We start from the raw sequence: 25,692 nt of genomic DNA on the forward strand, positions 1-25,692 counted from the left end.
GGCAGGGAAACAATCATTTAGAATCAACACATAAATATCATCATGACACTTAGTATCTACTCAAGCACATTCTGAAGCCTTTCATGAGTGACCAAGTTTCCAAGGAAGTGTTATCTAAAATGAGGTGCACCAGTCTCCAACGGCTCATCATTTCTCAAATGTTGGTTTCTTAGGCCTTAAAGGCAAAGCTTTTTAGAAATGCAAGTGTTAAGTCAGTCTGTCATGTGCAGTGCCTTGAGTTGCAGAATAGCTTGTCACTGCCATCTTGAATCTCCTAACACAGACACAGTTGGACATATTGAAGCACAGTATTTGAAAACTGCTTGACAGGAAAGTTGCATGTTAGTCTAAAAGGCAGGTGCCAGCCTTGAGGTGCCTTGTTCTGTCAAAGCATTAAGCTGAACCTATGGGACATATGTGTGCAGGAGGCTATACTGAGGGGAAAACACCCCGAAGCCCTTTAAAACGGTGTGGAAACGTGAATGACAATATTTCTCAGACAATAGTTTATTTTCTGTAGGAAGGCTGGGGTTTTCCTTGCAATAAGGATAACAGTGACATTTGCCCTTCTGTATAACTTTCTTGCTGAGGGTGAAATGCAATTGTCTGCATCTATGTAGTCAATCAAAAAAGAAAAGTATGCACACACTGCTACACCAATGGGGCTTGGGAAATGAAAGCAAAGACTGGCACCACTTTTTAAATTTGTAAATTAGGAACATTTATGTTCCTAAGCCTACAAGTACACCCAACTATGTATTAGTCTTACAGTGAGGAGGTCTACCACATGACTAGCTGCTGCTGTATACACACACAAATGTGAACTAAACTGATAAATACTTAGATACAATTTTAGGTCAAAGCAAAATGTGTCTACAATTAACTTCCTAGAAAGAACATAGGTATAAAGTTCTTTACAGAACACATGGTGCTCTTGGGGTATGAAGAAACAGCATGTAATAAATTCAATTTCATTCTACATCTTCCATTTGCTAGACTTCTACTTTGGGATAAATGTAATAAAATGAATCACAAGAATGATTTCAAAAGTGAACACAATGAGCAGGCAAGGAAGCATGTATGCCTACAGTGAATGACAGAAAAAACTATCCCACTGTGTGATATAGGCATAAAATAGGAAGAAGCTTAAGGCAATTCCTCCTGACAAAAACTGTATTTGTACCTTTGAGGAAGGAAGATAAAAAAAGCTAAAAAGCTATGAGATCACTGTATATTGCAATAATAATTGTGATTATCCAGCATGCCATATTTTTGTTAGTGACAATAGCAATAATAACCCTAACAATAAATTGCCCTTCAGGGGAGTTTCCTTAGGAGGGATAACATGGAACACTATTTATGTTAATTGATGAGTTAAGCCTCACAACCACCCCAATAGAAGGGCAGGCTCTCAAGCATGTTTACATCTCCAGAAGAGTATATCTTTCTTCAGTGACAAAACATTTCAACAAGGGAGATAAACTGTTCCACCTCTAAAATACTCTTACATTCAAAAGATAGCTGCTCAGTGCCTGACACATAAAAGCCCAACAAAGTACCAGTTAATCCAGAAATAACACGGTTGCTTTTCAGGCCACAGCTCCTATATTTAATGTGCACAATGCAAGCAAAAAACAAACTGCAAATGTTTTTGTCCCAGTTTAAGAGAGAGGCTGCATTGGATCCTTGCTGCTTTCAAGGCCTAGGTTTGGACTGGCCTTTCCCAAAGGTGCTCTGGTAGAAGGAACATCAAGGAGGGTTTTCCTTTGTTTCAACCTACTAACACACTCAGACCATCTGCAAATGCCTGCTTAGCACTGTCTCATAGTGAGTACATTCACATAAGCCAACCCCCACCCCCATCCCACCCAGCTGCCAATAAAAGTTAATGTGGCTTTTTCTGGCTGAAAAATCTTTTTTAAAAAATTAAAGCTTATTTGCAAGGCTCACCATTGGGCTTTACATTTTAAATCCCACCCCCAAAACCTTCTCTTGGCTATTGCTGTACTGGGCTTCCAGGTGGATTTTGCAGGGCTGGCAAAGGTGCCCACCTTTGCTGGATTGCTCTGGAAGGAGCAACCCCATGCTGCACTTTTCTGCCCTATGGCTGGTTTCCAGGATAACAGGAGGGACAGGGAGAGGGACAAACAGGAGAGCTTGCTGGAGCTTTCCCATTGGCCACTGGTTTTGAACTTTTGCTAGGCTGTTTAGCCCTAATGTGGATTGCAATGAAGTATAGAGAAGGAAGGATGGCAGTAGGGTCAAAAAGTTAGAGTGGCCAATAAGATTGCAGGTTAGGGACAATACTGCTCTTTGGCGAATCACAGATGGTGTTTTTGGCCCAGATTTCTTTTAAAAATTTGTGTTCTTAAAAGTTGTTTAAGAATTATTTATTTTTAGGGCCTTTTGTATGTGTGGAGGGGCTTTTTGTTTTTTTCTGTTTTTCTTGGGTGATTTGTTTGGAGAGGCTTTTTTCATCCCTTCTATCTTTTGGTTGGTCTTCTTCTGGTGTGGGATGGGGAGAAAGATAGGCCAAATCTTGTGAGCCCTAAGAGACTGGGTGCCTTCTCCTGTGGTTCTTGGGTTTTGTTTTGTTTTTTTGCGGATCAGTTGACTGGTTAGAGGGGAGTTTTTTTGCCCTTTTGTGGGAGGCTCTGGCTTATTCCGCACATGCAGAATAATGCACTTTCAAACTGCTTTCGGTGCTCTTTGATGCTGTGCGGAATGGCAAAATCCACTTGCGAACAGTTGTGAAAGTGGTTTGAAAATGCATTATTTTGTGTGTGCGGAAGGGGCCCCTGATTTCTTTTTTACAGGTGTAAGTTTGTGTGTGTGTGTGTGTTTTCTCATCCCCAGATTTTTTTTCTTTGGGTTTCTTTCTCTGGGTTTCAGGGTCAGAAGGAAGAAACTTTTAGTTTTTTGTACTGATTCTTCCTCCTTCCCTTCCCTCCATTCCCTTCCCTTCCTCCTTCCCTTCCTTTCATTTTATAGTGTTTTGTTCCCTATTGCATTGAAGTGTTGTGGTGGATTGGGCCCTTGTTCCCTGCTTTTCCATCATTTGTTTAAAGGGTTGCCGGGGTGGTGGTGGTGGTGGTTGGTTCTGCTTATTGCTGTTCTGTTGAGTTGGTAGAGTTACATTGTTGTGCTTCTTCTTGCAGGTTTCATTTGAGCTATTTTGATACAGTTGTTGAGAAATTTAAGTGGAGGGTATGTTAGGAACTGGTTAAAAACCCTCTTTAGTTTGTCAAACAGTTAATTAGCATTCACTAAACCTTTTCAGTGTCAGCTATAACCATCATATAAATTGAATCCAGGTGGACTTCCTCAGTTCAGGCTGAAGTTTTGCAGAGGAGATCTTCTCGATTTCTTTATCTGGAATATGGAAACTTGCAGTACAGGAAACAGTACAAAATTTATTTAAATTACTTCTTCCTATTTTTAAAAAATTGACATTCCATCTCCAAGATAGTTGCCAGTTAGTTAACCTTAGACAAGTTCTAGAACAGGAAGTCAGTAGGTAGTTGTTCTTAGGTAATTGTCTACAATAAAGGAAAAAAGCAAGTTCAGATCATGTCATTTTTTTACAAAACAAAGCCTTAGTTTTCTTGGGGGAGAATTCTTACAAGGTTTTCAGGGTCTGTTAGGTTGGTCAGTAGGTCAGGCAGCTAGGCACTTAACTTCCCCATGTTAGTTAGCCAGAGTTTGGCCCAAGGGAGTAATAAGCGACAGGAAGGGAATGCAGCAGGGCCTTGGTTAAGGGGTGACATGATAGCCATGATTAAATATTTGAAGAGATATCATGTTGAAGAGGGAACAAGCTTGTTTTCTGCTGCTCCAGAGACTAGGACAAGGAGCAATGGATTCAAGATACAGGAGAAGAGATTCCACCTAAACATTAGGAAGAACTTTCTGATAGTAAGGGCTATTCAGCAGTGAAATACACTGCCTCAATGTGGTGAAGTCTCCTTCTTTTAAGATTTTTAAACAGAGGCTGGATGGCCATCTGTCAGGAGTACTTTTATTGTGTATTCCTGCATAGCAGGGGGATGGGCTTGATGGCCTTTTGGTCTCTTCCAACTCTATGATTTTATGACAAAGGGCTACAAGATGACATGGGCAGGATCACCGAATGGGCTGTGAGCCTGTGAGCTAGTTTGCTGCTGGCTTCAGTGAGGATTGAGGCCAGCTTTAAACTGCAAGCTTGAAGCCTGACGTTTGCAGCTGTATCTGACCAGTGGAGGGCAGCAGCAAACAAGCCGCTCCATTCCGAACTCTGTGTACAGATCACCAGGGGAGGGGAGGCAGCTGGCCCTGCACCTGAACTCCACATGGAGTTCAGAAGTAGGGCTAACCATGAGGTCTTTAATTACACCCTGGCTCCAAACAGGCTGGGATGCACTTGTGAAGGGGAATGCATCAGTGCACCCTCAGCTCTAGCCTTTCATTCCCACCAGTGGGACTGGAGAATCTCATCTTATTCTCCAGATTAGTGTCTACTACTCATTTGGTGGAGTGGGGAGTCAACCCTGGTTCTCAAGATTAGAGCCCATCACTTTAAATTATTACACCAAGGCCGTTTTTGCATGGCAAAATTGCACCAGTGTGAGCACGGGAAATATCCCTGTGTAGTCAAGAATTCTGCATGGCTTCCAGAGCTACAGCGGGTCTGCCCCAATGTCACCCCAACATCACCCCGCAATATTGCCTTTGCTCCACAACTTTCAAAAATCGCTGGCAAGGTGGTGCTTTTTAATATCCTTGTGTGACCCTGTTGCCATGCAAACACCACAGGAACAGAACTGAGGCAGAACTAGTGTATATATCCCGCCTCACCATTCTGGCCCACCCAACACTTTCCATGCTTCTGCTCCTCCTCTGTCGCTCCCAGCCCAGCCATGCCAGGCACTCCTCTGTGGGCGGCGTGCTTGGCCATCCCCATGCTCCCATTTTCCTTTCCTAAGGCTGGAGTGGGGAAGGGGCTGGCCGAGGCCAGGGACAGCTGGCTCTCCAGCCCTCCTTCTCCGTCGCTCCTAGCCCTTCCCAGTCATGCCAGGCGCCCACATCTCAGAAAACATGTTCTGTTTTTAAACAGGACTGTCCCACGTTTTCACAAGACCATAAGTCACAGAAACTGGTTCATAGCCAGAGGACCCAGCCCTTCCCTTGTCAGAGGACAACATGCCCCTCAGCCCATTGCAAGATCCACAGATGCAGCTTGACTCCTTAGAAGGGTGGTGGTGCTAGGGCAGGAAAAGTTGTTTCTGAGGGGTGGTCAGGTTTCACTGGCAAAGTGGAAAAAAACGAGGGCCTGCATAACTCAAGGTGGAGGGGGAATGCAAACATCCCCCCACTCCCAGGCACGAAATGCCATCCCCCCGGAGGCTATGCTATCTACTTCGGAGCGGGGAGCCATCTCTCCTTTACAGAGGAAATGCCATTTACTCCTCACAGGTGGAATGCTATCTCACCCCTTGCAGAGGGTGTATTTCCTATCTGGGGAATGCCATCTCTGTTCTCGAGGATGGAGGAATATAATCTTACTTCCCTACAGTGGAGGGCATTCCATCTTCTCCTTGTGGGCAAACATCTCCCCATCACAAGGGTGGAGGGGAGAATGTCAACTCTCAATTACAAAGGGAATTCCATGTCTCCATTTCAGGGAGGAAATGCCATTTCCCCCTCTCAGGGGAATTGCCATCTCACCTTGAAAAGGTAGTCTCCCTTGTCTCACTTAAAGAAGGAATGACATTTTCCTCCTCATGGGGAGGGGGATGCCATATTCCCCTTGCATTGATGGAATGCCATGCCCCCGTGTAATTAAGAAAGAATACCATCTCTCCCTTTTGTGGGGAATAGTATCCTGGTGTCCCCGGGTGCTCATGCAACAGGCTCTCAGCCCAGGACCTCCACCGAGCTTAAGAGGGGAGGCCGGCCAAGAGCCGCCAGCTGAACCCGGCAGTGTGAAGGCTTGCCCCAGACGCCTGCAGCCGGGGGGCGGGGCCGACCGGGAGTCGGCAGCTGGACCCGGCAGCAGCCTGACCCGGCGCGGAGGCGCTGAAAGCGAGGCGGCTTAGCTGCGGCTTGTCAGGCCGGCAGCTGAGCGTGGGAGCGAGGCTGGAAACGCCCCAAAGGCCCTGGCAAGGGTTTATAAGGCGGGGTTAGACGGGTGGGCGAGGCTTGGCGCGACGGGTTGTGGGAGGGGGTTGCGAAAGCCAGGAGTGGGAAGCAAAGCAGAAGGAGGAGACATGGGAATAGAGGGCTGGGAGGAGGCGAAGGCTCGTCCCGCCGGAGAAGGAAGGGAGAGGGAAGAGAGAGTGAATGGAGGAGAGAAGGAATCTGTCTCCTGTGGCAACCATTTTGTAGGGGTGCCTACCACCTTGCATTAGAATTCCAAAGATGTTTGCTGCCTCAAAAGGTTTGGAGACTTCTGAAATATGAAATACATTTATACATATAACAACCGCTAGCAGTACCTCCTAACATCACTTTCCTGAGAGTAAGTCCCACTGAATAGATTCAAGATGGATTTTGACTTAGATCTCTTTAGGATTCTGCCAAATGTACTTAGCAGGATGAAAGGGATTATAAAGGCAGGTGAGGTGCAGCAAAGAAACTTCTTGTTTACAACAGCCATCATTACAAACAGGATAATGTTTACAGGATATTAGATACTTGCCTAAACAAAAAACTAGCGTATCAGCATAGGATTAAATTAGTTACCATAATTTTATAGCCAGTCCCCAAAATAGATCCATAAATGCACATTCTGCCAACTTTCTTTTTTTGTTTCTGCCCCAAAGAAAAGAATGGGTGCTATTCAGTATTTAAATGAAGGCTCATGCCATTTTGACATTACAAATGAAGCACCATTCTGTAAACACAAAAGTAACTATCTGCCAATTGTCTTACACTGCAGAAAAGAAACAAACATTTAAAAATACGCAACCCATTGATGACTGGCAAATAGAAGGAAAATATTCTCGCAGTGTTCAAGAATAGCCCTAATTTCTCTTGCTATTTAAACTTTTTCTTTCTCTCCATACTAAAGCATGGCTAATTACAGTAATGTAGACTTAATTCATACCAATATAAATAACACCACGCATTAGAAGTGGCATTAGGACATTGTGCAATCTTTGACAAATATTCTTCCAAAGAAAATCTATAATAGCTCTTGGGTTACCCTAATTTATGAGCCATTATGTTTTTGACTGGCATCTGCAAAAAGCCCCATGTGTGGTTTCCTCAACAAAAGACACTAAAACATGTAAGTGAATTATATAAACTTGCATTGTAAACCATTAGTACTATCACTATAGCCTTCATGAAGAATCTCTCAAATCACTGTTGATCTTCAAAAATGGAAAATGAGTTTCCCATTCTGCAAATTTATATCTTGATCCAAATATTTGGTAGCAGTCTCACCATCAATTACCTCAACAGATGTACTGTAACTGTGAGGCACGCAACAAGATGACATGCCCAAACGTATATATGGGGATCTTTTGCTAACAGAAAGATGCTCTCAAACAGACAGCAAACACACAATAAATAAAATGAACAACTCTTATATCCCTGACAGTAAAGCAGCAAACTACTGAAGAAACAAAGCTTAGAATTTTGGTGGCTTCTTCACATAAATGTAATTAAGGAGACGCTTATTTTCCCACGAGAAACACCCTACTCTCAAGAAAATACTGTTATAATTCCCATGAGTTTGCAACCTAAACACTAGATGGCTGGAGAGGGGTTCTGCATACTTAACTGTATCATTTTGCATGAACAGGGGCGAAAAGACATGTCTCATGACTGCCATAATTCCCAGGGGTTTGCAAAAGCAAACATTAGATGGCTAGAGAAGAATTCTGTGCACAACTGTATCATTGGTAGGATGATAGGGAGAAAAGCTAGCAGAATATACTCAAAGTCACAACTTCATCTTTCTAACAGATAAGCAGCACAGGTTGTAAATAGGGGCAGAGGAACCCCAATATTAAGATTAATAAGCAGACACATTTCAAGGAAGACAAAGAAAAGTGCAGTGCAACGTGAAGAGCCTGTAGCCAGCTGGGAGCAGAATGATAGAGCAGCAAGGTAAAGTCATAAACAAGACTTCAGGTCAAAGAGTTCAGTTGCTTCTGCTTCTGCTAAAAAAAGTTACAGGTCACAACTGCTGTGAAAGAAGGGGATAAAGTAAATAATTTTAAATGACTAGAATTGGTTGACATAGCTTTACCAAAACTAAGGAAAACATTTTAAAAGATCGCAAACTTAACATTTTTATTATTCTCATGCTTAAGCACATAAACACAATGTGTTTAAATTAAATGTTTAAATTTACAAAGGTCAAATATATCAATCCCAAAATTGCCCTATAACAACCTAAAACAACCTTAGAAAACTCTGCTGAACCATTAGAGTGTATTATTTGATGAGAATTGTTTTTTAAAAAAAACTGTGGAGGACATGAAATCTATTTGTTTCCACAAGATATTTTTTCAAAAACAATATTTTATTATGTGATTATGTAATGAAAATCAGCAAAAGGAAAGTTCAGTAGCTTGTCATTCACTTGATATTAAAGACTGGCCCACAAAAGAACTGAAAATGAAATGAGGATGTGCATCCAAGGACAGTCTTCCTCAGACAATTCCATAAAAGCCAGTGTCCTAGTATGCTAAGCTCTAGGTGGGATCTGAGGATCCCGCAGAAATACGACTCATCTCCAGACTACAGATATCAGTTCCCCTGAAGAAAATGAATGTTTTGGACAGTGGATGGTATGGCTTTTTACCCCACTGAGGTCCCTGCCGCCCCAGGCTCTGTCTCCAAATCTCCAGAAGTTTCCCAACATGGATCTGGCAACCCTATCACTCACCTACCACCAGTGGCCGTGGGGGGGGGGGGGTTTGACTTACCAATCCTATTAAGTGTCCTTGGATCTAGAACTCCAATGTATACAAAGAACATCTGGTTCCTTCTATATTTACTTAAGTGGAAAAGATAATTTTGTACCCATATTTCGCTGCATGTACAAAACTGCCTTTTCCTATTTAGGTGTGGTATTCCCTTTTACTAAACTGAGCTCCAATGTCCTCAAGGAAGCAGAAGATTTAAGCACAGCATTCTAATTATACACATTAATAGTTTTCCAAATAGCAATAAATCTAAGTACTTCTAATAAATAAAGAAAAATGTTTACACAAACGACACTAAAGGCAAAATACAGTCAATTTTCATTGTTGAATTAGGAAATCGTAACAAAAAATCCTGGTTTTTTTACATTCCAGTTATACTTCTGGTGTTTTACTCTAATTTTAATCCCATTCATTTGGACAGCAGTGCAATGTAATGTTGATATTTTGATAAAATTTACTTTTGACTAAATTAGGCTGGGACCACAGCCTCTGATATTTAAGCTTTTAAAATAATAATCAACAGGATCCAGTCTGTGAACAAGAAGAGTTTTGCAAATGCCTTTAAGAAAGGCAGAGTATAGAGTACAGAATAAATGTTATGGCCAAGTTCACAGCTAAATCTTTAGTTACACTGTGTCTGTGGATAGTGGGCTAAAAGTCAAAAACAATGTTCTGAAATAGCTGGATGGTTTATAACCCCTTGCAATCTAATTTTAGAAAATGGTAACACTGAGGAATCTGGAAGGTTCAGTGTGTCCAGAATAAGATCAAAATTTTCATCAGTGCAGTTTTCAGCAATAAGTGCCAGAGCCACAATACTATCCAAGATTAAGCTACAAATTGCAGCTGACTTATTCTCAACAAATTTGGCAGTGAAACACAGGGCCTGGGAAGCTGGCCAAAACATTCTTATCCCTTACAACCTTCTTGAGTCAAAGAAATAGGCTCTGAGGGATTCGTCAGCAGAGTCCACATCTCTTATTGTGTCTGTGGTCGCCTCTAGCTTCTGATAGTCTTTCCCTTTGGCTCCTATTCTCAACTTCACACAAGCTCTTTATGGGCCATCTGCCGTGGGGTGGCAGCAAAACATTCCCTACAAGCTATACATTTTCTTTTGGAAGACACAGAGCTATTCAATACCAATGGCATTTAGTGTGGGGGGGGGAGATCTTTTGTGTTTCACAAAGGAAAGGATTAGCCCATGAACTACTGGTTATTTTCCTTCATTCCCAAAGTGAATATCCTTCAAGTCAGTAACATGAAAGATTTATATTTTGCCACAAGTACACTTCAGAACAATTTTTACAGACCTTTATAGCATTAGCCTGGTATCATGTCCACCCATCAGACTTTTAACTGCTGCCCTCCAGGGCAGCCCAGTTAGCCACAGACATAAGGCAGCAGTAGCAAAGTTTTTGGGCATTATGATTTAGATAACCTTACCTGCCTGCCCTAATTATGTAGCAACCAATTTGCTAATCTGAAGCTCTCTATCTATGTAAATATCCAAATTCCTCTCTTCAATCTCTGACATGGCCACAATTAGATGTGTCTGTTGCCTTATTTATTTAACAAAATCATTCCTGCATAGCAACAAAATATTGTCAAGGTAACTTAATTTCTGGCTTTACTTGCTTCAATTCTACACCCACAATGAAACCAGTTATGTTACCATTTGGCTACTGTGAGCCGTTGAATCTATGAGCTGTTGAATTTGATTAATTCTGGCTACATTAAGTGGTGTCCTTTCTCTTAAGTTGCAGTTTAGGGTTGCCAGATCTCCTGCTATATAAAAACCATCTGTGCACTGACAGCAATAACACTGTACATATTATTTCTGTTAATCAACTCTACAGTGTATAATAAATATGTATGTGTAAATCCACTGCTCTGTGATGGTGTAATAAACAACTTTAAATGAAACAATCTCTATTGTTTGAATGAAATTATAAATAGGTACACCTCCATTAACAAAAGTCACAAATGTTAATATTTAAAGATGCACTGATACAGCTTCTTGCATATTACACAATATACTTTAGAGAATTTCTGTTAAACAGCACCTCAAAGATACATGATACAAAACACTTGTAATGTACTAGGTCACCATCACAGAACTATATATTTACAATACATATCTTTATACACTGCACAATTGATTAATAGAAATAATACATAGACTGTTATTGTTGCCAGTGTACACATGGTTTTTATACGTTTGTGATTTTTTTCTGTCCATGGTGCCTTTTTGTTGTTATCAGATCTCCCGCTACGGCAAGAGATTCAGCATTGGCAACCCCCAATCCTGCCTGCTGGTAGGCTTACAGGTGGAAAAATACTCAAAGCATCACATAATTGTGATGGCAGTGGTATCATTTCCAAGTCATACCTGGAAGTGATGTTGTGCTGCTCTCGGATTCATCAGAAAACGCTATTTGGGGAAAATGATTTTTTTAAATGGAATCTCCCCAAATCCTACAGCAGCAAGGTGTCACTTGCAGGTTTGGCCCAGAAATTACATTAGGAGCTCCTGGTATTGCCAGGCCCAGACCTGGCAACCCTAGCTGCTACCCTAACATCATTTTACATTTGAAGAATGACTTAGCCTGCTGGCTGAAAATTTCCAACCTCTAGCTTCTTCCAATCATAATTCCATTATACACCAGTAATATGTCACATCCATCTACATCTACCCAAATAGGATATGTGTGGAGGACTAATGGATGTGATATTGCTAGGGACATATGGACCTAGCAGGAAGGCATGCATGTGGAAGTGACAGCTAGCAAGAGTAGAAAGGATCTGAATAGGAAGAACAGGTAACTTAGGGATTCTATAAAGAAGAGACTTCCAAGGAGTTATAGAAGTAACTTACGCATTAAAAAAAAAAAGGTTGTGAAGCCCAGAAAAGGAGCAGCCTTCTATTTCTCCCTCCAAAAAAGCTAAGAAGCTTTTAAATCATAAAACAAGAAAAAAGATAAAATATTTTAATAATGGAGAGCATTTAGAAATAACACATTTTAGAAAGTTTTTCTTTGTGTCACCAGTTAACAAGCACAGCACCTTTTAAAACATTACTGTTTGCCCCACAGGCATCAAACTGACAGTGTGTACAGGAGGGATTTAAGTGAGCCTGCACGTTGGATGAAATATAAATTAAAATTATAGTTCTGTCAGTCTTGAATCACGGATTGTTCTCCAGGTCTCCCAAAACACTTAATTTCAAATGAGTCTGTTTATTACTTCAGGAAGGGCCAAATGCATAATTTATTAGCAATACTTAGTCAATATACCCTTACAACATCCTCTTGTGCTTTGGCATAAAATATGTGACATAAATTCTATTAGTTGGGTACACAAGAGCTGTCTGAAGAATGAATGGGTATTCGAATAGATCAAAAATTAACAGGGATAAACTGAAGTGACCACGCTAGAAATGAAAAGCTGCTTTGTCTTCACCAAGAAATATTTTAAAACTGTAAGTAAAACCCAAAATTTCACACAATGGTCACGGAGGTAGATCTAATAATATATAAAAGACTAAACAGTTATCTTTAATATAGTATCTCAGTGAACTAGACTCATGCGCTGTCTGTGCCTATCAAGTATGTGATGTTTTTTAGTTTTCAATGTCATTCCACAAAAAGCTAAGCCTTTTCTTTATAACCTACCTGGTTTCAAGAGGCACATTGCTATTAAGCACCCAGCTGTCTTGTAACTGTACAGATTCAGGAGTAGTTGCCAAGTCATTCGGTGCAGGAGCTGGTGCGTGGATCTGGTTCCGCCGATTTGTGAGGGAGTTCCTGTTGAGGGAGTTGGCAGAGGAGTGATGATGGGACAGAGTATGATTGTGAGGTGGAGGGAGGGGTGGTCTCAGAGTTGACTGGCTGTGATGATTTGAAGGGCCTGAAAAGAAATAATAAACATCTCTGAGTTATTCAATACTTTCAACCACAGAGTGCCTGGCAGATTTATCTTAACCTCAGAAATAAGCTCACTTACTTAAGCAGAGCTTACCTCAGAGCAAATATATTTAGAATTATATTCTAAAGACGACAGATAAACCTCAGTTCTTTTGGAGGCATTCCACTCAATAGCAATAATAGTCACAGGTGAATAATCAGTTATGTAAGCTGTCCTTCCTTATACTGACAGCCTTCACATTTCCTTAATTCTGATTCATAAATGCTCAGCGCAACTTGGGAGCAACTTCCGCAAGATATGATTACATATTTCAGCAATAGTTTTAAGAGGGACATTATATGATTTGGCTAAACGGCCATCTTCCCATGAGGATCAGATGTGGAAAGCAATTCAGTTATTTGGATGATGCACACAGCATTCCATACCACACATTATCAAAGTTCCCTGGTCCCTTGTAGAACTAAACTAACTTTGTAATACATGAATTGGACCTTAAACTACTTTCCTGAATCTGTTTCATTTGGGAATATTCTCTCTAATATAAATTGGCGCATTCAAAAGCACATAGCCATCTAAAGGAGAAGATGGTGGTTTACTGCAGTCTCTTTTCCAATAATTAACATGATTAGATAATTTATTATATTTTCATATATTCATGCATTATTTAAGTCTAAAATGAATGGAAAACAATATAAGAAAACAAACATATCAGGCAAGTGAAATATTAATTGCATGTTTAATCATTACACTAATTTGTAATTTCTAGAGAACAATAATTAGAAAAAGCAACATTAGCAAAATTGTAATTATACTGATGTATGTTTATTTTTAAAAAACTTGAAAATACATTTTGTATTTAATGAATCAAATAATGAAAGAAAACATCAGTGGTGAAAGCATGCATAGTTAGATTGATCTATACTCATATAGAACAATGGAGTATGGCAATATGTTCTCCAATTAACAGTAAATTTAAGACATAATTTTAAAACATGAGTGCATAAGCTCTTGAACATTTACTGGAGGCTTTAAAAATGCTGATTATGAGATCTGTGATGCAAAAGCACTGTAAAAGATAGATCCATAAGTACTTAATTTTACGAATACATAAGCTGTTCCACTATGTCTTGGAGCAAAGGACTAGACAGAATAGATGCCTCCCATTATGTAATAACACCTCCAGTTAAGACAGAACTGACACTTAACCATCTGCAAAAAGAACTACACTGCAGTCCCAAGCAGTTATCAACCTTCTAAATCCACTGGGTGTAAATGGATATAACTCTGTGTATATACAAACATGTAATTATTTTGACAAATATAAGTTTATTGCTCAGTAGCAAACCTTTGCTTCTTGCTATATAAAGTGTGAACTGGTCCAAAGTACATTTATTTCTGGACGCTTTTTGACAGTAGTTGCTTAAAACATGTTATGGACACTGCTTCTGGTTTTCATCTGCTTTGTATTCCGAGATATAGTGAGCAAATAAGTATCTTTGTGATGTGAGGCACATAGTTAAGTGATAAGACTTGGCAGTAGCTCAGTCAGGCCAGGTGGAATGCATACAGCCCCCCCCCATACCCAATGCCACAGAAGTTATGGGAAGGGAAGAGAATGACTGGGACCTACTTGCGTGATAGGCTGCATCAGGGTTGAGGTACATTAGCCCTAGTCACAGCAGCTGGTGGGAGCCAGACTGCTCACTACAGAAAAGTCCCAGCTAAGAAAAGTTGATATCAGCCAGTGCCACAGGTGCAACGCCAGTCAAGAACAGGCCTCAGAGAGCCTACTCCAGGTCTATTCAGCCCAGGATAAGGAGTTGGTGGCAGCCTGCCCCTATTCATGCCAGTCGACTGGCTCAGGAGGTTGCGAAGGGAGGCAAGGGCAAATTGGAGGGCCAGACACCTTCCAAGCCCAGGAAAGGGCAGCCAAGGGAGGAGTGCAGGGGAAGATGGGCAGCTGGGTAGGAAAAGAACTGGGGAAGGCTGCAGGGACCTTTAAAACTGAAGCTTTGTGAACAGGCCAGGGAGGAAGTTGTTGGTCAGCCAAAGTGGAGGAACTGGATGAGGTGGAGGAACTGGATGAGGCAACCCTCTCCCCTTCCATTCTGTAATCTGGGAAAGCCTCCCTGGGATGGGGGACAGAACGGTAGAATCCTAGCAAGTGCAATCAAAGAGGGAGGAGCCTCACATCTAACCATTTGTCCAGCCATTTGCTTCATGAATGCTTTACTGAATGCTTCATACTTCGTGAATGCTTTACTGAAGAGTGTTACCCTTTCACAACAAATTAATTTTGCTCTTTAATTTAGCTGTAATTATCCCTGCTGCTTTTATCTTATCTATTGCTGCTAGAATTGCTATTTTTTGTTGAGTGGGCTGCTTTTTATGGCCTTTTTGGCCTTTTATTGTTCTAAGGCAGATGTATTTGGTTTGTTTTTATCTGCCGTGGTTTTTAATGCACTGTTTTAAAGTGCATTGTAAAGTGTGAAATAACTGTTTCTAATCAATACTCACTTTCTCAGCAGTACAGGAAAGAACTCGAGAATATCTTATTAACATAGAAGAAATGATATTTATTTCTGCAAGCCATACTAATGAAGTGCAACAAAAATTATTTACCTCTTGCTTCCCTGATCAATCATTATACCATTATACCATCATAAGAACACCATAAATGTCCCCAATGCTCTTCCAGTACAGCTGCAAATCTGACCAAAGCTACTTCCACACAGAAGTTTTAGTTAGGTTTGATATACAAAAAAAGAGTAGATATTTTTCAAGCATTCACATGACATTGGCTTTATCTGCACAAAACATTTAAAACTTTGCAAATGTTTTGAAAGGAACCGTTTGGGGGCGGGGGTTCCACATAACACGGGAAAATACAACTTTTCAGGATTTTTAATAAAGCACATCATCATTGCACAGTGGCGTTCCTACCTAGGGACATGGGGTACCCTTTGTCCCCGGGCGCCCCCCATTTGGTCACGTGGGGGGGGCGCCAACATTTCAGGGTCGTTTGTATGTTTTTTACATTTTAAAGTGTTTTTTCAATTCCGGCCTGCAGGTAGGGCGCATTTTTAAGGCTACATGGCACCAAAATTTCTGGGTACCACTAGAGATCGTCCTTGATGATACTGACTCCAAATTTATGATGTTTGGTTCTAGGGGAAGCAAGGTTATGGACTTCCAAAGGGGGTGCCCCCATCCCCATTGTTTTCAATGGGAGCTAACCTTAGATGGGGCCTACCCACGAGGGACAATAACTTCTAGTCCTCCTGAACATAATCCTCACCAAACTTTGGGTGGCATCATAAGAATTTGAGCACAGATGATACCCCCTGAAATTCCTTGGGGTCACTAGCTGTAAAAATACACCCTTTACAGGCACCCTCCCAAGAAATTTGCCCAAGATTCTTTGTTTTGCAGTGACTTTGCTACATTGTAGCCAATGGGGAATTTCTGAGTGTGTAGGCAGGCTGCACATTTTTGAGGATAGAGGCACCAGGACTTTCAGGGTGGCTCCAGGAGGGCATCCCTTTGCCAATTGTAATCCAGGTTTGGAGACTTTTGCTTATGGGGGTTCAATTTTATGGGCCCCCCAAAGGCTTATTTTGTTTCCTTGTTCCTGCACATGAAAGCTTGTGGGCTGAGTTCTCCCAGAACTCTCTCAACTCTCCCCCCCCACTCCAGGTAGTGAAGCAAGCCTCACCAAGCTTTGATGCTATTAATGGCAAGGTCTCTTGGAGCCAATTCCTTGAAAGTCTGGCTTCTATCTTCAAAAAAAAAAAATGTGCAGCCAGCGCTTACACACACTCATGTAAAATTCCCCAGAATTTGCCAGGCTCTTTCAGTGGGTTCCCTGTGGTGGGAAAAATTACTTTCCCCACCATAGACTTCCCAATGGGGCTATCTGTTATGCCTCCAGATGGCTCTGTGGTAGAGGCTCCCAACACAGGAGGCACTGTGGTAGGGATGTTGCTCTGAGTGGGAGGGCATTTCCTGTAGGGCTGCTGGGTGGTGTGAGTCTCCTGAAAAGGAACCAGCCAAATTCTGCTAAAATGTGTGTGGAAGAGGAAAAATGCCGCCAGGGGCACCGAAGTTGAAGGTGAACCTGATGCCCACAGCATCTCTCCGCCATCACAGGCAAACCCCTTAGCAAAGTTGGCTGGTTCCTTTCAGGAGATCTCACACCAGCAGCCCTACAGGAAATAAGAGTGCTCCCTACCAGAGAAAAAACTTTCACTACCACAGTGCCTCCTGTTGAAACCTCTACCACTAGAGCCAGCTGGGCATAACAGAAAGCCCCATTGAAGTCTGCTATGGTGGGGAAAAATGGCCAATTTTTCCCACCACAGAACATAACATCATGCAGGCTTGATGGCGGGCAGATTCTGGGGAATTTCTGAGTGTGTAAGCAGTGGACCACACATATTTTGATTAGACATATCAGCCAGATTCTTTCAAGGTGGCTCCAAAGAGGGCCTTCGGAGTAACAGCATCCAAAGCTTCGTTGGTGAGCTTTGCTTTGGGGGGTGGTGGGGGCGCTGAGAAGTTCTGAGTAGAGAACTCTACCCAGCAGGCTTCATGTGCAGGAGCGGGAAACAAAATAAGGCCTTTGGGGGGCCCATACAATTGGACAGAAGCAAAGGTCTCCTAAGCCTGATGCAATTAGCAGGATGCCCTCCTGGAGCTAACACCCCTTTGAAAGTCTGGTGCCTCTATCTTCTAAAAATGTGCAGCCTGGCTCCTTCAGGAAATTCCTCATTAGCATTGCAGTGGAGCAAAAAAAAGTCACTGCAAAACAAAGAATCTTTGGGCAAATTTTTTTGGGTGCCTGGAAGGGATGTATTTTACAGCTAGTGACTAGTACCAAAATTTCAGGGTATCATCTGTTAACTATTCTATATGATGCCATTTCCAAGTTTAGGAAGTTATGTTCAGGGAGGACCAAGTTATTGTCCCTCAAATGGGTAGCCCCATCTCAGGTTAGGCCCCCATTGAAAACAATGGGGATGGGGGCACCCCCTTTGGGGGGTCCATAACTTTGCTTCCCCTGAACCAAACATCACCAAATTTGGGTGGTATCATCAGGACAGTCTCTGGATGGTACCCTGAAATCATGGTGCAGCTAGCTTTAAATGCGCTCCCTGCAGGCCGAAAAAACACCAAAAATAACCCCAAATGCCCAAATTGGTGCTATGGTGGGGAGGTAATGGCCGCCCATACGCCAGGTCAGGTCGCGCCAAACTCAGGTTTTGTCCCCGGGCGCCAGTTTGCCTAGGTACGCCCCTGTCATTGCATCTCTGAAGCTACAGAAACTCGAGATCTGAAGCCTTTCTGATTTGGACATAGTGTCTACATAGCATTGAATATACCTCACAGAAAATTTCTTTAAAATGGGAAAATGACATGTTTGTGTAATTGGCAGGCAGTACTGAGTTTATTAGTGCACAGCAATGATGGAAATAGCAGGCAGCCACAATGCTAGATTTGAAAAATCCGTACAACACTTCAGCAAATGGCAGACAGCACGGAAAATCACACTGAAGCAGCAGAAAATGGTGGGCAGCAAGCAGTGGAGAATCGAAAATGAGAGCTTTGAAAATCAAGTGGGAGAAATAAAACGTTTCCTGAACTCTGAAATATTTTTTTTCAAAAACATTTTTGGGGAAAAGCTGGGCAGAACTCCTCACCAAAACACTTCTATTTCCATCCTCAAGACATTTTATTTGTGTTGTGTGGATGTAGCCATTTCCTCTCCGTTGTTTGCCACCCCTGTACTGAATTTTACATTGTAAGTTCCTCAGAAGACCCTTCTTATTGTTGCTACTCTATAAAGTTGTATTCACACTGATGGTGTTATTTTAACATTAACAAAGAATGGGAAAACTTTCTTTTGGAAATCATGTTAATATATAAAGATTGCTTTTCATACATTTGTGAGTACAGTTTTACACTTTGAATTATAAATGATTAAATGGAAGTTAAAACTTTTGAGTACTATCTAAAGATGCCTGATGACAGGTCAGGTATCCAAGGTGTTTTCTGTACACCATAATTTCCCCGAGGGAAACCCAGGATCATACATACCAGGTTGTTTGTATGTCAGTTTCTCCTATCGCACTGCTGCCCAGCATCTTGTTAAGACTGGGATGAAAACTCCAGTTAATTACGCACGAGCTTATTTTCCCAGTTTATTTTCATTTTCCACGCAACGTTTCCACACATGCGTGAACATTTCCTGATGTTTTGATTGGCTGTAGCTGTGGGGCTGGGGGAGCAGGTGGCGAGGCGGGAAAAATAAACTGGTCCATCTCCTGTGTTGTTTGCATGGCAGAGGGATCAGTGCGGGGTTTTTCAAAATAACTGCCAATTTAGTGATTTTTGAAAACCCTGTGATAAGGGAAATCTCGTGGGGCAAGCCTCATTTAGGACCGGAAGCCAAGCAAACATCATGCACAGACCGGGATATTTCACCTCCCCATCCCAGCATATTTGGTCCATGCGGAAAACGCCCAATTTACCAAGTTGATTCTTAAGGAATGGATATAAAGAACATTGCTTCACAAGATTACGGGCAAGCATACAAGCAGTGGGCATTATCAATCTGGTATACCAGACAGCAGTAAAAATTAGAGGTATGAGATATTGCTGACCCTAAAAGTAATCTGATTTTCCCGTTATTAGATTCAACAGGCAGTATCCATCATCGCAAAAGACTTTCCAATAGTCTTTTGAACCTTGATCATTTGCATCTGATAATTATTAGAAAGATCCATTAGAAAGTGCTGAGTGAATGAATTATTTATTACAGTCTAATAAAAGCACAGAAACAAATACAACAGAAATATTTACATAAAAACTATTAAAACTGCCTAATGAAATATCTGCTCTCTGATCACAGTGAGTGGAATGATACTTCACCTATTCTGCTAGATAGATTGATAGATCGATAGATAAAGGAAGGCTACAAATGAAATATTTAAAACAAAAACTCTATACAAAAATACAATTAATAAAATAAATTACTTTTTTTTAAAAAAACACTAGACCTTGGAGTGTGGTAGAGTCTCTTTCTTTGGAGATTTTAAACAGAGGCTGGATGGCCATCTGTCAGGAGTTCTTTGACTGAGTATTCCTGCATGGCAGAGGCCTGGACGTGATGGGCCTTGTGGTCTCTTTCAACTCTATGATTGTATAATTGCATGATTCTATATTCTTCATGCTAAAGCACAACATCCTACTACCTTAAGAGTAGTTGATTGAAACAGTCAGCAAAAGGGAGGGATGCATCTGGATATTTGGACAGAATTGGAATAATTACATGTTTCAAATGTCTTGGTAGAATTGGCAATGTAAGAAGATATGTTCAATTGTTTCAGCCATACCAAACAGACAAGGACAGAGGTGATGTGCATATGGAATACACATATATCTGCTTTTCAGAAGTACAGATGGAAGGGCATTAAATTGGGCCAAAGTAAAAGTTCTATGGTGTTCAGCAAATTCTAATGTATAAAGAAAATTTGACATAATTCATTTTTTGTCAAAATTCTCAATTGCTGGTACTGAGTGAACATGTGATCTGTTGACCTGAAGGGCAATATCCCATACCCTCTATTTGATCAGTAATATGGAATATGGAAAAATCCAGAATCAGATAAGGAGGCTATTTTCAGTAATCCCTGCAAAAGAGAGGAAGAGGGGAAAGACATCTTCCAGCCAGTCTTGTTCTACAAAGATACCAGTAGAGCTGCCCTTGGCCAATCATACTACCCTGTAAAGCTATTTCTTTCTCACTGCTCTTCATAAACTTCTGGTTGTAAAAACCCCTGAACCTTATTTGAAAACTGCACCTGGTGTGGACCTTAGATCAATTTCACACAGAATAATAATAATGGGTTATATCCACTATTTTTGAATCTGGGTCTATTTTATTCTGTTTTTGTCCTTTGCATTGATGCCTTTTTTCCATGAAGGAAATAATCCGTTTTCTTTCTGCCCTTTTCCATGAACTCACTTAAAAAACAAAACAAAACCCATGCAAACCTGCAGGCATGAACATCCTGTTTTTCCTGCATTCTGATTGGCTGTCCCACCACCACAGTCCCCCCTTTTGCCTGTTCCCACCCTCTGCTAAAGGAACACTTCCAACTAGTGGAGAATCTACAGCAATGCTGGGAGCCCAAACAGGACCTCCCCCTCCCATTTCTCCAGTGTTGAAAAAAAGTTTTGGGGTTTGAAAAGAAAACAGGGCTATTGCTCGCAATGGCCCCATTTTTTGTGAATTGATTGCTGTACACATTGAGTGAAATGGTGCTCACAGTCACTGCAAAGGGAAGAATACATACTTGGGGGACGTTTTTGAAATAGCGGGCTATCACACCAGTTGGCAGCTCAGCAGAAACAAAACTGACATGAAGTAAGGGCAGCAGGGCGGTAAAAATAAAGCAGTTTGATGCCTGTGCCATTCCCACGAAAGCAGGTTCTACCCGGGATTTTAAAAAAATATCATGATGTTGGTGTTTTTATGAAAAACCCAGGTTGAGGAAAATATCATGGCTTGATCGTGCTTTGAGGAGAAGTTCTTGCCCAAACCCATGAGAAGTTCTTGTCCAAATCAGGATATTTCCCTTTGTCAACTTCCCTTGTCAATTTCCCTTTGTCAATATTTTCCTTTGGGACCATCTCACCCCGCATGTCCCAGTTCGGCCTCTGCACTCGGCGGAGGCCAATCTTTTGGTGGTCCCCGGCCCCTCAATGATGCGGCTGGCCTCCACTAGGGCCAGGGCTTTTACGGCCTTGGCCCCTGCCTGGTTTTCTGAACTGTAACCTCAGTATTCAGGGAATCTAGGCTGGCTGGGCCCTCCCTCCCCTCCCTTGCATGCCACCCCTCACTCTCTCCCCTTCCTCACTTCTCTTCCTTTGCATGCTTCCTCCGGGTCATCTCCCTTCCCTACTCCCGCCGCTGAATGCATGAGAGTAGGTGGGTGTCAGTGCGGTAGTAGGTGAGGGGTGAGGCACAGAGAGAGAAAGGTGACTCTGCCTGTGAGGGGGGAAACCCCACCTGATCATTCCTTCAACACGGGCAACAGGTGCATGTGTTTCCACCTCCACCTGCTATTGCCTAGGTACTGTTTCTCACTGCTCATATCTCGGCCATCTCGAACGAACACATTCTAAGCGGGCATGAACATTCTAAGGGTGACAAATGCAGTTCAGCAGGCCATTGGTAAGTAGCTTCATCACTTGGTGCACCAAGGAAAAAGCATGCTCTTCTACTCCTGGCTCAGGTGTGTTGTCTGACAGCAGGAGGTACGTAAGAACACAGTCGGGGAACTGTGTAAGTGTCTGTGAAATTTTCAGAGCATTTGGGCCAGCAGGTGTGGGGTTATTCTCGAAGCAACAAACACATGGTTCCATTTATATATATATATAGATACAAATGCTTATTGTTGTTGATTGAAACCCTAACTCCAATTAATGTTCTCAGGAATACACCTAATGACACTCTTCACTTATATTATTTGCAACATAACTGTTTACATAGCACAGGACTATATACCATGGTTATTACAAGTCAATGTATCTGTATATAAATTATACACAAAGACACACACTGTTAGTTGTAGCTTCTGATCAATTTCAACATTGAATATGTGTTTCGAGACTGGAAACAAAGATGAAGGGAAAGATAAAGCTCATTGTTCAACTACTCTAGAACTTGTCAGGGGGTTTACATAAATATTTATAATTTTATTGTCTGAACAGTAAAAACACTTAAGGCTAAGCAGTGGTTGCAAGGTCTGTAAACTCCTTGATCTTGGAACTTCAAGGAGGAAATTATTCTTCATACAATCACGGATGAGCAGCTTGAAGGATTGGTACACAGCAGTTAAAAATATGCAATGCACTGCAGGTTCTTCCTATTGCCTCAGCAGTTGGAAACGTAAAGATGATAAACAACTTGATGGGATAGCAATAATTTTGAAGAAGTGAGGTGAAGAGAATGCGCTAAAGTTCTTGTGTGGAATTGTCTATATTTTCTTTAAACAGCAACTGCCACAAGACCAGTTTCTGGAAGCTTCAGGTTGCAAAAAACCACAGCCAAACTTCTCGCTAGTTTGAGTTATAGGGAACACACATGGCCAGAAAGATCTATGATTGCTGTCAATTTGCTCTAGGTGCAATTGAAAGTGAAGGACATTACCTATAAAGCACTGAATGGTTGGGGACCAAGCTGGCTAATAGAAATCATTCAATGATCTTTCAAAGGATTCTATTAAGGCTTAGAATTTGATGAGGGAGGAGAACTTCTTTTTATTTGATCTTGCTGTGGTAATTTGAGATGTAGATACAAAGTACATAAGTTGTGTTACACTCTTCTAAATCCAATGAAATCAATGGGGCTTAGAAAAGTGCTAATTGTGCTTGTGGTCTGTTCAGAGGCGTAGCTACCATGGGGACATCCGGGGACAAGTGCCCCAGGCGCCACCTTGTGGTGGGCGCAAAAATTGCAGGTTCGTGTGTGGCTTTTTCTATTTTTCAGGGTTTTTTCAATGTTTGTCCTGCAGGGGGCGCAGTTTTTAGGCTAGCGGCACCAGAATTTCAGGCTATTGTCAGGTGACTCTCCTGATGATACCAGCCAAATTTGGTGCAGTTTGGTTCAGGGGGTCCAAAGTTCAGTGGACCCCCAAAATGGGTGTAACCCCATTACTCCATTGCTCTTTTCCAATGGGAGCTAACAGTAAAATGGGGCTACCCCTTTGAGGTGATCCATAACTCTTTGGGCTTCCTGAACCAAACTTCACTAAAACCTGGGTGGTTTCATCAGGAGAGTCTCCTGAAGATAGTTTCCCAAAAAGTTTTGGTACTGTTAGCTTAAACATTGCTCCTGACAGGCACCTCCCTCAATTTTCCCCTAGGTTCTCTTTAAATCCCCCTCCTTTGGAGTGGATTTAAAGGGCGAATCTGGGCTCCCCTAGATTTCAAAAAAAAAAAAACATTGAAAAGTATTGCATTGAAGGGCTTTCAAAACCAGATTCAATCTGAAGTTGTGGGTTTTACAGGCTGTGTGGCCATTAAGGTTTGGTAGATCTTGTTCCTCCTAACGCTTTGCCCTGCATCTGTGGCTGGCATCTTCAGAGGTGTATCACAGAGAGAAATCTGTTATAAGAGAAGGCTGGACAAAGTGTATAATAGACTTCTCTGCTGTGATACACCTCTTCGAAAAAAAAATACTCAGCCAAGCAGATGCAGGTGAAACCATTAGGAACAAGATATACCTTCTGAGGCCACGGCCACGCAGCAGCCCAGAAAAAAATCTCCATTATGGTTAACTGTAACATTAGAAAACATGCCGTTTGGGGGGGTGGGGAATCTACCCTGAAACAGCATCACTTTCTAACTGTTGCTTTTAAACTAGGGAGCCCTTGGTGAGGTTATCCCCTCTTCTTAAGGTGGATTTAAAAGGAGAATCTGGGCTCTGTAGTTTAAACAACATTAAAAATGATGCTGTTTCAGGGTGGATTCCCTGCCTTCAAAAAAATAGCATCACTTTCAATGTTGTTTAAACTAGGGAGTCCTGGGTGTGTCTTCAGATTTTGTGTGTTGGGGCATGTTCTATAATGCGATAGTGACTTTGAGATGACCTGGTGCAAAAAATGTTGTTTGGTCGTGGTGGTGGGGAGGGACGCTGCCCATATGGGGGGGGGGGCGAACCCAGAGATTTTGCCCCGTGGGCTCCATTTCTCTTAACTCCTAGGCTACACACCCCTGGGTCTGTTCCACACAGCTTAAATAAGACAACCTGGGGACGTTAAAAAAGGCATCCTGGGAAGATACTATGCACAGCTTTCTTCCCAAGATATCCTCAGGATGCCTTATTTTAGCTCCATGCATCATTTTTGGAGAATGTTTCAAAGTGCACCTTTCCCCTCTAACTTTCCTGAAAGACATTTCCTGCCTGGAAGTATAGAATGCAGAGCTCATTAATGTTAATGTTTCCTGCCCAACCATTTTGCTCTCTGGTCAGTTTCACCCTCAGCTTGTGCCCGACATTTTGTGTGCAGCCAAAAGGATTCTGCCTGCCTGCATTTGCTGAAAGTTGCCCCAGGGATTTGCTCTGCAGGCTCCAATCCTTTTCAGCCTAAAAAGTACATAGTTGTACTCAGCTGGTCCGTAGCCTGGGGCCCTCATACTCTAGCGACCTTCTGGGGTCCTCATACCTTAGAGACCGTCTGCCCCCCGATGTCCCCACCCGGCCTTTGCATTCGGCAGAGGCCAACCTACTGGTGGTCCCAGGTCCCTCTGTAATACAGCTGGCCCCTACCCGGGCCAGGGCTTTCAGTGCCCTGGGCCCTGCCTGGTGGCGCTCCTTGCCACCATCTGTCCATTCCCTGCGGGACCTTGCAGAGTTCTGCAGGGCTTGTAAGACAGAATTATTTCACCGGGCCTTGGGTGGGGTGTTAGCCGTTGAAGTGCTGTCCCCTACATTCCATCTGGTGGTTGAATTTGTAACATCTGATGCTGCTACCACCTTCTCTACCCTCATTGATGCAAATAGGACTGCCATCATGCCATCTTGTTATATAAAAACCACCCAGAGCCCTTCGGGGATGGGCAGTATAGAAAGTTTAATTAATAAATAAAATAAATAAATAAATAGTAACTTAGCTTTCAGTCCTGATGAAACTGAGAAAAACATTCTAGCTCTTACAAACCTGACTAGCCAATTCTACGCAGAATTTTTTCTAAGACCTTAGGAATAACTCTGAATAGGATTGCACTTTTGAATGTCCAGGGAAAGATTTAAAATCAAATATGATGAAGGCACATGGATGAT

The 25,692-nt window shown here is 42.0% G+C and overlaps 1 protein-coding gene across 1 annotated transcript in view; it reads right to left on the reverse strand.

Annotated features, from left to right (window-relative positions):
* The window catches only part of TENM2 (teneurin transmembrane protein 2), a 1,113,792-nt gene that overhangs the window by 277,702 nt on the left and 810,398 nt on the right, over nucleotides 1-25,692 (reverse strand). Inside the window, exon 8 of the mRNA XM_048487386.1 lies at nucleotides 12,590-12,824. Coding sequence (XP_048343343.1) covers nucleotides 12,590-12,824 — 235 coding nt within the window. The remainder of the gene's footprint in view (nucleotides 1-12,589; nucleotides 12,825-25,692) is intronic.

This window comes from Sphaerodactylus townsendi, linkage group LG03, assembly GCF_021028975.2.
Source record: "Sphaerodactylus townsendi isolate TG3544 linkage group LG03, MPM_Stown_v2.3, whole genome shotgun sequence".
NCBI lineage: Eukaryota > Metazoa > Chordata > Lepidosauria > Squamata > Sphaerodactylidae > Sphaerodactylus > Sphaerodactylus townsendi.